Here is a 12,774-nt window from a genome sequence, read left to right as displayed (position 1 = left end):
ATTAGAAATCTCGACCAATAAGCATTCAGTGAATTTGTGTTTACGATCATGAACAATGTTGTATCCTAATGCTGGTCTGTAGTAAAAAACGAGACCTCGATCAACGTGTAAACTATGTATTATTATTCAATTATCCGTTGCATTGTTGTTCCAATTTTGTTACTTGAACATAGATATTTAACGTCGAATATTCTTGTAAATATTGCACACTAGTGACACCGTGAGAACAAGTATCGTTTCAGAATTATTCGTCTAAAAGTTATTTTTTGCATCGATGGTAAATAGAAGAAGGGGTCGAGAAGAAAAGCAAACACAAACATAATTTAAAGAATAGTATTACATTTAAACAACTTTGGCCCTAATGTATTATTTTCACGTGCAACGTATTACCAATGAATGTTCCACCTCAAGAAAAACCTAATTCAAAATCTCTAACGACCAACTTTCCATGAAACAGGAACAAAACTTTCGATTCAACATTCTCGACTGCGTATGTAAAAAAAAAAAAATCTTACAACATTAATACCGAACTTCTACGTCTCAACTTTTTTTTTCATATTTTCATACAACCGGTTCTTCCCGCTCTAATCTCCCTCGTATTCCTAAACAATCAATTTTACCGAGGAAGGCCCAGATAGCGAAAAATTTAAATGCAAGAACCATTATTCGCCACGTTTGCGTCGACCTATTGTCTCTCTTCAAGTGCCGCTTTATTCTTCTCTTCCCGCTAAGTTCGTCGAAAGAAAAAGAAAAAAAGAAAAGATTAAACTCGACGCTGATTAAAATCGACGATCTTATTGCTGTTCCACGTCGACGATCGAAATCTGTCAGGATCGATCGAATGAAAAAGTGAAATAAAAATCCGCGAGACCTCCTTTCCGCCTCGTCCGGGACAGATCACGCGATTCCATTATCGAATAATTTATTCGCAGTTAGCCGGAACGGAGCTGTCGGCCCCTTAAAACGGAATCGTGATACGCTCGGTGCATCGAGCGTGAACAGAGCTCCCAGAGTCGCGAAAAGATCGATTCCGTAGTATCAAGGGAACCCACTTCCAACCCTACCTCCGCCCTCCCTTCGAGGTCGATGGAGGACTGGAACAGGGGGGCCCCTGCGACGACAAATCGACGAGCGGATCGCTAGCGCTCGTTTAATCGCCTTCGATCCAATTCTACCCGTTCCCCGGCGCCCCCCGCGCGTCCCCTCTTTCTACGCATGATCAATACGCACCATCGATTCGATCACCGACCGTTTTCGTATTCGCCAACTTACACGGAAGCCTGGTATCAACAGCATTAAAGGATTAACGGAGATTCCGAGGAGGAACATGCTCACGATCCTCTAGCGCGGAGCTGAAGAGAATGCCTTTGAATGGAATTCAGATTCAGTGATCAGGATTTTCGAAAAGAGTTGTTTCCCTGTTGACTGAGATAACGACCGGACGATTTACGGGCCGGAAGACTTCACAACAGAGGCATTCTTCACAGCTCCGTGCAGTAGGTGTTATGCTGAAAAGGTTCTTCAGGGACATTCGGAGCTTCCCTTGACTCGTCCCCTAGGAGCTACACATTTCGAAAGAAAGCAAGTTTCGATCGTTGGATTCGCTGAGGTAACAACTGATAGTAGTCACGAGACACAATTTTTGAGAGAGCAGATTTTTCCACCGAGGCGTTCTTTGCAGCTTCGTACAGTACCATTCGGAGCTGAGAAGTTGACTCTCGAAGTTCCTCTTAACTCGTATACTCATGGACGAAGATTCACTAAGATAACGAGTGATAGAATTCTCGTTGCAAGACACAATTTTTAAGACAGAGGATTTTTCCACGGAAGTGTTCTTTACAGCTCCGTACAGTACCATTCGGAGCTGAGAAGTTGACTCTTGAAGTTCCCCTTAACTTGTATACTCACGAACGAAGATTGGCCAAGGCAACGACTGATAGAATTCTCATTACGAGACACGATTTACAAGAGAGAAGTCTTTCTTCACACAAACGTTCTTTACAGCTCCGTACAGTACCATTCGGAGCTGAGAAGTTGGTAACGACTGATAGAATTCTCGTTGCAAGACACAATTTACAAGAGAGAAGACTTTCTTCGCACAAACGTTCTTTACAGCTCCGTGCAATACAATTCGGAGCTGAGAAGTCGACTCCTGAAGTTCCCCTTAACTTGTATACTCACGAACGAAGATCGGCCAAGGTAACGACTGATAGAATTCTCGTTGCGAGACACAATTTACGAGAGAGAAGAGTTTTTCACACCGAGGTTTTTGTTACAGGTCCGTAGAGTACCACGAGCTGAGTTGAGCTTTGCTAAATGGAGGTTCTGTCAGTGTATACTCACGGACGAAGATGTTGCTCATCAAAGTGGCTGGCAGACAGAAAACGATGACGAGGACGTCGGCCACCGCGAGGTTGACGATGAAGAAGTTCGTGACAGTCCTCATGCGCGGGGAGCGATACACCACGGCAATGACGAAACTGTTGCCGATCAGACCGACGACGAATACCAGGACATAAGCGACGCAGTACACCGCGGACATGGCCATGCTGTGCCTGTAGAGACGATCGGGTATCTGCTCGGCGGTGGATAGATTCGCGGTCTTGCTAGCGTTCAGCAAACCGCTGTGTTCGTCTATGGTGGTTCTCGGGTTGGTCGTAATGGCTTCCGCTATCAGATTGTTCAAATAGTTGCCAAAATCGTTCCTCATTTGCAGCAGGGTGCCCGTGGCCGGTGGTACGGCCGCAACGGTCGTTGGCGGGACATTGCCATTGTTGCTCCTACGACGCGTGTCAACGTCGAACTCCTCCGAGTCCGGTAATCGCAAAGATGCCATTTCCAATAGGGGAGACGGTGGTTGCAGCATGGGGAACTTGATCGTAAAGCGTTGGATCGAAGTGGTTTCGACCATCGGCCAGAGCTGTTGGATCTCCGAGTCGACGACCTCCGACAATTGGCCAACTTACTCCGACCGAGCACTCCTCGCAGGACCGTCAGGAACCTGGATATCCTTGTCACGACGCCCGATCATAACCGGGTACGGTTACGACGAATCGTTACGCGTACCGGACGGAAGTCATTCCAGTGATTAGGTGGAGAACTCGCGGATACTGGAGACGTCTAGACGACGCGGGCGGGTTATTCGCGCGGAGTTCCGCTCGGGGAAAGATGGGAGGGAGCGCGTGGTCGTATCGAGTTCGACGCTCCTCGAGAGTTAGCTGGCACGTGCACGGGAGCCCATCGAGTTCAGTTGCATCCCCTCGCGGAGAGACCGTCGGGAGGCGAACCGAGATACACCCCGTGGCTCTACGTGGTTCGAGCGTGTCGCGGAGTGAACGATAGCGGGCCGTGTGAACGGTGAACGATACGTGAGGCGTGTCGGCGTGTGTCGTCGTGCGATTATCTGAACCGGTGTTACGGTATTCTCGCGTAAAATGCGTCCCGGCCGAATGCCGAGCGACTAATGGGCTTTCCTTAGAAGACGACTGCGAACTGCCGCGAGATGCACCCGTAGCGGCGGGCTGTCTAGCGACACGGACGGACTGCGCATGCGTAGCATCCACCGGCACATGCACCCGCATGCGATCTACGCGCGGTCATAGGGACGCGGAGGTGTAGGGAAACGGGGAAAAAGAGATCCGCGATCGCCGGACGAAAATTCGCCCCGAAGTAACGGAATAAAAATATTTACCAAGGTCGCTGCTGTCGGTGTGTCGCAATTGTTTATCGCCGAACGGGAGTGCGTCCTTTGTGTAGATTGAAAACCTGGTTGAAAAATTCGTTACGATTCAACGCGCTCTGAAGCTTGGGACGTTTTTTTTTTTTTTTTTCGTGTACGCTCTTCTTGTATCGGTCTTTTTTTTTTTTTTTAATGTACATTAAAATCTACGCGCAGTTAAATACACGGTGTTACGGACGATTCGAGGGACTACGTTGTTCGTGGTTGGATGTACTATAGGTTGTACAATAAGTTTGGACGTTTCTTTCCATTGTGAAAAAATACTCTAACGCTTCAACTTTGAACAACTGTAAATGTACGAACGAGTCGACAGATCTACGTGAAAATTCGTACATGTTCGTCTGACAGTAGTACCTGATTTAGAAAAATAAAACGATGGATTTAATGGTCCCATTTCTTATCGAACGACGAAACTTATCGAGCAAAATAGTTTTGGGACGATAATTATTGGTAATTGGGATTTGGATCGAGGATCACGGGTGCAATAAAGCGTGCAACAATTGTTTCTGCGAGTATGTGTATTTCATATTCGGTACAAAGATGCGTGAATAAGGTACGATACAATACGATACAAAGGGTATTTACATAGAAATATCACAGATATGTTAAAACGTAGTTCTCGTCTTTGGATAAATATCTCGTCGGCTTTCCGCTATTAAGATAAATAATTCTAGACAGGTCTGTGTACTATTTTATAATAGGTGTATACTTCTCGGATCTACAGCAATTAGACACATTCTCGACTGCTTTAAATTTTCCACAGCTCGTCGAAATTGTCAAACTATTTCAAACGATCGTTCCATCAACGCCAAGACTTTCGAAATTAATATAATATTATTTCGTCGCATTCGAATCGTTATGTTTTCATATCTTTGCAACGCATTTAAATACTCGTTCCACGAATTCGTAGGCAATCTATTAATTACTCGCGAGGGAACGTGGCTCGCGAGGTAGGGCAGCGGAAAGAGTTTCGTAATTTCAGCACTGCTGGGCAAAGTAGTGTATGAAATAAAAATTAAAAAAATAAAAACATTTGCGTCAGCGATTTCTCTAACTGGGTCCAACTGAATTTCACTTCAAATATTTCAGCCAGCTTTGCTTCAAATATTTCAATCCCGAGACTCTTTCTGTTTCGTATTCTCGTAATATGATGGGACACGATTACAACCTATATAACTATAAATGATAGTGCAATGATAGAAATAGCCATTTTAATTAACTCGTTGAGACGAAAACGTTTTCAATACAATTTTAACCGAAACGAATGTTCATATTTCGAGCGACAATTAACAATATTTACATAAGTTACGACAATTGAATTACAATGATTAATAAGAAACAGTGATTTGTATTTTAACATTCTTACAAATATTTCATTACTTTTAAACACTCAAAATAAAAATTTTCAATCCAAACAATACTAAATAATTATGTACTAAAATAAAAGCTTATCAGACTAGCTTCGTGAATTCATACCAAATCTATCAATACACGAATGATAATTTACATCTCGGATTGTCAAGATATACAAAATGTATCAAATACTTAAACAGATTTTAGGACGTCTATCAATACACACAACGTATGTATCTGTATAAACATGTTCGTAAAAAGCTATATTTTGAAATAATGCTTCACTAACATAAAACCAATCAAAGTCCAATTGATATCTATTAAAACTACTCATTCTTACTCATTAGTTGTAACAAATATTTTATAAACAGACCTTAAGGGTTTCACCTAAAACTCACGACACGTGTTCAAGAGTAAATCATTTCGCATTTGTCGCGTAAGTTTTCATACTCCGTCTTAACACTCTACAAGACTAGATGTCTTGTGGAAGAAGCAGTGAATGATTCCACTTTCCGATTCTTAGTCCGCGCTTCTCCAGTCAAACTTCCGAGTTCGTAATTCGTTTTGTGGACACCTAACTCATTTTAACCGAGAAGCGAATCCCAAGCTCGACAAGATTTCGTTACAGTTTGACTGGCGGTATTCGTGAAATATTCTGGGTTACATACTCCCCATGTTTTAAAGAACTTATTTCCACGAGATGCACCGGGAACACTGAAACGTGATCGTGACTCCACGATCGTGAGACTTTATTTCCCGTGATTGTTAAATTAATCGATCAAACTCTCTACGATTATTTACTTCTTAGTATTTATAGTATTTCTTAACCTACTTACAAATAAACTATTTATATACACGTACCACCCTGTCACGGAGTAGAGATAACTTTGATAACTGCTCAATCCCAAATCTAATGGAAATTTCTATCCTCAGTTGCATCGCCAAGTGCATTTACTCTTAGGTCTGGCTCTCACTTGAACGAGCTATACATATGGACCTGTTTAACCGAAATGAACAGTTAAAACTCAGATTGTATACCAAATGTATTGTAGGAAGAAAGAAAAATTAATCCTGGAAGGTATTACGAGTCAATTGAGCCAGACATTTTAGTCAGCCTTTGTGAAACTTGCTACCAAGCAAATATTGATTAACACTTCTTCGCAACACGAGGATGATCTTCCTTTCTCTCTACGATACGTCTACGATTCGATTTACAGGAAAATATTTGTAACTTATTGACCGTATAAGTCGAATTCTTGCTGTATTGCAGTTTGGAGGTTTAAAAGGTTTCTTGTATAGTTGAAAAAATAGACTACAAAATGTCCTATTGTAGGACCCACAGAGAATTCGACCAGTAGCGGACAAATCGACCAGAGGTTCGCTCGGGGCGAATTTACGCGACGTTAAAGTTCCGAAACGTGTTGGTCGAGGATGTTACTATGTATGCGGGCCGTTGCTCCTTCCGGACAATTCATTCAAAGGTGCAGGAGTTTCCCTGCATTGCGGGCTTTTATTTTCAGTCGGCCGAACGTTCCGCGAGGCACGTGCCTCCTGATCGATCCTGCGTATTTCCCAGGAATCACGGAACGCAGCTTGAGTCCCTGACAGGGAACTCCTTCGTCTTCTCGTCGCGTCGAACAAAAAACAGAATCCTTGAGCGTGTAGAGCCGATCTTCCCAAGATCGATCGCGCGCCAGCGGGGCAACGATGCCAAATTCAATTCGAATCCATCTGGCCGAAAAATCAGCGGATACCATTTCCAGGATGTTTATTGAAAACATCCGCAGTTAAAGATATTCAATTCTAGAATCACTCAATTGTATGAATAATCATGTATACAACACCATAGCACTGATATTTGTAAGAAACCAAATTTCAAAGAAAATAAAATCCATTCGATTATATGAAATCAGTCTCATTGCATTCCCTTTACTTTACCTTTTCCACGTTCAATTTAAAATATTAGAAATTTCCACCAAATTTCAATTCGTGGAAACTCCTGGAAGTGACGACATATCCAAAAATCTACGGAATACAAAAACCTCCTCGAGTATCATGCTCTCCTGATACCAAACTCTTGAAATCAACGAAACATTCTAGCAAAAGTACAGAAATTCGTTTAAAATTGCCGCCAAGTTCGAGCTCGTGGAAATTCCACGAAATGACGTCATTTCCAAGAATCGACGGAATCGTGCCACCTCCTCGCATATCATGTTCTCCTGATATCAAAGTCCGAAATCAACGAAAAATTCTAGCAAAAGTACAGAAATTCGTTTAAAATTGCCGCCAAGTTCGAACTCGTGGAAATTCCACGAAATGACGTCATTTCCAAGAATCGACGGAATCGTGCCACCTCCTCGCATATCATGTTCTCCTGATACCAAAGTCCGAAATCAACGAAAAATTCTAGCAAAAGTACAGAAATTCGTTTAAAATTGCCGCCAAGTTCGAGCTCGTGGCAATTCCACGAAATGACGTCATTTCCAAGAATCGACGGAATCGTGCCACCTCATCGCATATTATGTTCTCCTGATACCAAAGTCCGAAATCAACGAAAAATTCTAGCAAAAGTACAGAAATTCGTTTAAAATTGCCGCCAAGTTCGAACCCGTGGAAATTCCACGAAATGACGTCATTTCCAAGAATCGACGGAATCGTGCCACCTCCTCGCATATCATGTTCTCCTGATACCAAAGTCCGAAATCAACGAAAAATTCTAGCAAAAGTACAGAAATTCGTTTAAAATTGCCGCCAAGTTCGAACCCGTGGAAATTCCACGAAATGACGTCATTTCCAAGAATCGACGGAATCGTGCCACCTCCTCGCATATCATGTTCTCCTGATACCAAAGTCCGAAATCAACGAAAAATTCTAGCAAAAGTACAGAAATTCGTTTAAAATTGCCGCCAAGTTCGAACTCGTGGAAATTCCACGAAATGACGTCATTTCCAAGAATCGACGGAATCGTGCCACCTCCTCGCATATCATGTTCTCCTGATACCAAACACCGAAAATCTGAAATTTTCTAAAATTTGTGCCGGATTTTCAAACTTTAGTATCAGGAGAACATGATCGCCGAGGAGGTATTCGTATCCTGTTACTTCTAAGAAATTACGTCATTTCCAAGAATTTCTCGAGCCAGTTGGTTGGGTCGTGAGTTCTTGGAATTTACGGGGTTTCCTGGAACAGACGCCATTTCTGAGAATCTTCGAAACTTCTTGAAACTGACGTCATTTCTGAGAATTTTCGGAATTTCTTGGAACTGACGTCATTTCAAAGAATTACCGAAAATTCTCAGAAATGACGTCAGTTCCAAGAGGTGGCACGATACGAATACCTCCTCGGCTTTCATGTTCTCCTGATACCAAAGTGTGAAAATCGGGCAAAAATTTTAGAAAATTTCCGATTTTTGGACATTTGGTATCAGGAAAACATGTTACTCGAGGAAGTGGCACGATTCCGTCGATTCTTGGAAATGACGTCATTTCCAGGAATTTCCGCGAATTGTATCTCGGCGGAAATTTTAAACGAATTGTCGAACTTTTGCTAGAATTTTTCGCTGATTTTTGGACTTTGCTATCAGGAGTACATGATATGAATTTAGGAGCATGTTTCCAATATTAATCGAAAAATGTGCATCTTGTTTGTATATTATAAATCGTTAATTACTTTACAAATATTAATTTCGATAAAAAATCGAAAAACATATGAAAACCACGTTTTACTTTAATTTTCGATTACATTTAATTTCTATAGGCAAATCAATCAGTTACAATGTACAACTAAGATGCATTCTCTAACATAAATGTTCGGAACGTGCGTAAATGTTAATAACAATCGCGTTTGGGATCGAATATTTACCGAAACCGGCCGCCTTCACAGATTTCGCAATATCTTGATGTTTATTTATCACAATTATTAACAACTGTTATAGGACCATAGTTTAAAAAATTATTAACAATGTATCAATATAAATAATGGCTCGAAGTATCATTTTGTTGAAGAATTCTTTGATCGCGAAGAAATTTTTCATTTAGGTCCAACCGACATTGTCAAGGCTACACACATTGTTTATCGATTCACGAGTGCCATCAGGACGATTTTTCTATTTAAAAAAGCGATTAATTGAATTCTGACGCTTTTAAGTAAAAAATACAACTTCTACGCGTATTGTGTAAATTATAAGAATTAAAGAAATGTTAAACTAATGTACCAAATAGACAATTATTAGTTTCCATGCTTTAAAACTTTACGAAACACGTTTTTACTTCGAATCTCGATCAAAATCAATTTCTATAAGTTACTTAATCATTTGTAGTGCATAAATAAAATGCACATTGTTCGATTAATACTGGGGACATGCGTAAATGTTAATAATAATCGCGGAAATAAACAAACATTCACCGGAACCGTTTACCTTCGCAAATTTCGCAATATCTTGATGTTTATTTATCATATTTATTAACAATCATCGTAGGACCGTAGTTTAAACAATTAGTAAGAATTTTCTAGTACAAATAATGGCTTAAAACGTCATTTCGTTGAAATATTCTATGTTCGCGAAGGAATTTTTCGCTGAGATCCAACTGACATTTTCAAAAGCTACAGGTATCGATTATCGATTCACAAAAACCGTTCGCCTTCGAAGATTTCGCAATATCTTGAAGTTTCTTCATTATATTTATTAACAACCGTCGTAGGACCGTAGATTAAACAATTATTAACAATGTTCTAGTATAAATAATGGCTAAAAAGCCATCAATTTGTTGAAACATTCGATTAGATCGAACAAAGACAATGGAAGTAACGGTAAGTGACCTTGCGGAGGGTATATAAGGAGCCCCCGATTGTTTAAAATTTCATTCTTCCGGGAGCCTCCGAGGTGGACGGATCTCTTCGTTTTAGGTTTATGGAAGGGGGACCCCCCACCTTGGTAACCGGTACTGGCCGCCGGTAGGCGGTGGTCAGTACTGGCGACCACTCTCTCAATCCTTTCTTTTTTTTTTTAATTGTTTCTTTGTGTAATTCATTTCATTTGTTCTCTGATTTTAATTTCTACTTGTTTTTACATGTTTATTTTTTTCCACTAACCAAATTCATTTGTTTTTTCTATTATGCCTTGACTTTAGGTTTCTCTTAGGTTTCTCTTAGATACATTCTCTTAGATATATCGGAAAACGAAGAACGAAGAACGAAGAGGACTGATGTATTGCATCCTCCGCGGGACTGTTAATTCTAAGTATAGACTAAGTTAGTTTTAAGGTCACCATGTACGAATATCTGTTATCTGCCGAGCAATTATCCAATCTTTAGCTTCTTTTTACTCGCTTACTCGTATCTCAGTCCGGCCACCTCTGCTTGTTGCATAAGCAAGTGACCGGCCGTGAAGGTGGACCGAACGCTCGATCGCCGTCTCTTCTGGTGCGTCCGCTTTGAGAGAGTATATGCTGCGGACACAGGGGCAGGTGTTCGCACCGGTCCCTGCGGAAGCCCTTGATCCATCATAAGACCCTCTCTTCGTCATCCTCTGTGAGTCAGGTCCACGCTCTGCGTGGCTCCTGGCTGCGGAGTTGGGAGAAACGGGGCACTCCTCTAGAGGAGTGGACGGCGTCGCGCATATCCTTGAGAATCGGGCCCACTGAGGGGAAACGGGACCGACCTAGTAGGAACAACTGCACGGTTCGTGTCGCGTCTTTCCCAATTTTGCCTAATTTTTCCATAATGTAATTGCTCGGCAGAATTAAACGAGGAGATCGAAGGAACATTGATTCCTTCTATCTCTGCAGTTAGAATAAGTTAGTTTTAAGGCTGTGATCTGCCAAGCAATTATCCAATCTTTAGCTTAATTTTGCTCGCTTCCTCGTTCCTCGGTCCGGTCACCACTGCTTCTTGTACAAGCAAGTGGCCGGCCGTGTAAGTAGTCCGAACGGTCTATCGCCGTCTCTTCCGGTGTGTCCGCTTCCAGAGGGGGCATGTTGCGAGCACAGGAGCAGGCACTTTTGCCGGTCCCTGCGAAAGCCTCCAAAATAAGACCCTCTCGTCGTAAAGATGGAGAAACGGGGCACTCCTCTAGGGGAGTGGTAGGCGTCGTTCGTTTTCTCTGGAATCGGAACCACGGAGGGGAAACGGGATAGACCTAGTAGGACCAACTGCACGGTTCGTGTCGCGTCTTTCCTAATTTTGCCTAATTTTTCCATAATGTAATTGCTTGGCAGAACTAAACGAGGAGATCGAAGGAACATTGATTCCTTCCATCTCTTTGATTTAGTATCTTCGTTTGTATCGCGTGTCGAGGGAGATCGATGGAACTTTGATTCCATCTATCTCTCTCCGGGTCTCCGCTCGCAGCAACCTCCACGTGGTGAGACCTGGTAATCGGTATTACTCGCGAAGAACTATAATAATTCGTCGCGGGTAGTACCGAGCTAATTGGCTGCGAATTTAGAATAATTTTTGTCATATAAATTACAAGCACTAAGACCAAGTTACTTTAAGAGTAAGAAGATTTCCATATTGGAACGCAGAAAACATTTACGCGTGAGAATCTACTACATGATACTTAAAATACGAAGGCGAAAAGTAGAAATATGACTGTAACTGGAAGCAATATGTATGTTATGTAAAATAAACGAAACTTTTTCAAAATATAACCAGTCTTTTAATTACAATTTACCTTGCCTTCTCCTGCATTGCTATGAATCATTTTACCAACAAAGCACGTAAAAGGAACACCTCCCCGACTATCATGTTCTCCTTGTAACAACACTCCAAAATCGACGAAGAATTCTTGCAAAGTTGCGGAAATACATTCGAAACTCCAGCAAAATTTCAATTCATGTAGTACTCCTAACATTTATGTTCCCAACATTTATGTTAGAGAATGCATCTTAGTTGTACATTGTAACTGATTGATTTGCCTATAGAAATTGAATGTAATCGAAAATTAAAGTAAAACGTGGTTTTCATATGTTTTTCGATTTTTGATCGAAATTAATATTTGTAAAGTAATTAACGATTTATAATATACAAACAAGATGCACATTTTTCGATTAATATTGGAAACATGCTCCTAAATTCATATCATGTACTCCTGATAGCAAAGTCCAAAAATCAGCGAAAAATTCTAGCAAAAGTTCGACAATTCGTTTAAAATTCCCGCCGAGATACAATTCGCGGAAATTCCTGGAAATGACGTCATTTCCAAGAATCGACGGAATCGTGCCACTTCCTCGAGTATCATGTTCTCCTGATACCAAATGTCCAAAAATCGGAAATTTTCTAAAATTTTTGCCCGATTTTCACACTTTGGTATCAGGAGAACATGAAAGCCGAGGAGGTATTCGTATCGTGCCACTTCTTGGAACTGACGTCATTTCTGAGAATTTTCGGTAATTCTTTGAAATGACGTCAGTTCCAAGAAATTCCGAAAATTCTCAGAAATGACGTCAGTTTCAAGAAGTTTCGAAGATTCTCAGAAATGGCGTCTGTTCCAGGAAACCCCGTAAATTCCAAGAACTCACGACCCAACCAACTGGCTCGAGAAATTCTTGGAAATGACGTAATTTCTTAGAAGTAACAGGATACGAATACCTCCTCGGCGATCATGTTCTCCTGATACTAAAGTCTGAAAATCCGGCACAAATTTTAGAAAATTTCAGATTTTCGGTGTTTGGTATCAGGAG

The 12,774-nt window shown here is 41.4% G+C and overlaps 1 protein-coding gene across 1 annotated transcript in view; it reads right to left on the bottom strand.

The window, feature by feature from the left end:
• The window catches only part of Sifr (SIFamide receptor), a 91,701-nt gene extending 88,232 nt beyond the window's left edge, over positions 1–3,469 (bottom strand). Inside the window, exon 1 of the mRNA XM_076318306.1 lies at positions 2,344–3,469. Coding sequence (XP_076174421.1) covers positions 2,344–2,911 — 568 coding nt within the window. The 5' untranslated portion in view covers positions 2,912–3,469. The remainder of the gene's footprint in view (positions 1–2,343) is intronic.
• Between the last annotated feature and the right edge of the window lie 9,305 nt (positions 3,470–12,774).

Source organism: Ptiloglossa arizonensis, chromosome 8 (assembly GCF_051014685.1).
Source record: "Ptiloglossa arizonensis isolate GNS036 chromosome 8, iyPtiAriz1_principal, whole genome shotgun sequence".
In the NCBI taxonomy this organism is placed as follows: domain Eukaryota; kingdom Metazoa; phylum Arthropoda; class Insecta; order Hymenoptera; family Colletidae; genus Ptiloglossa; species Ptiloglossa arizonensis.
This window is presented reverse-complemented; position numbering and strand designations above follow the sequence as displayed.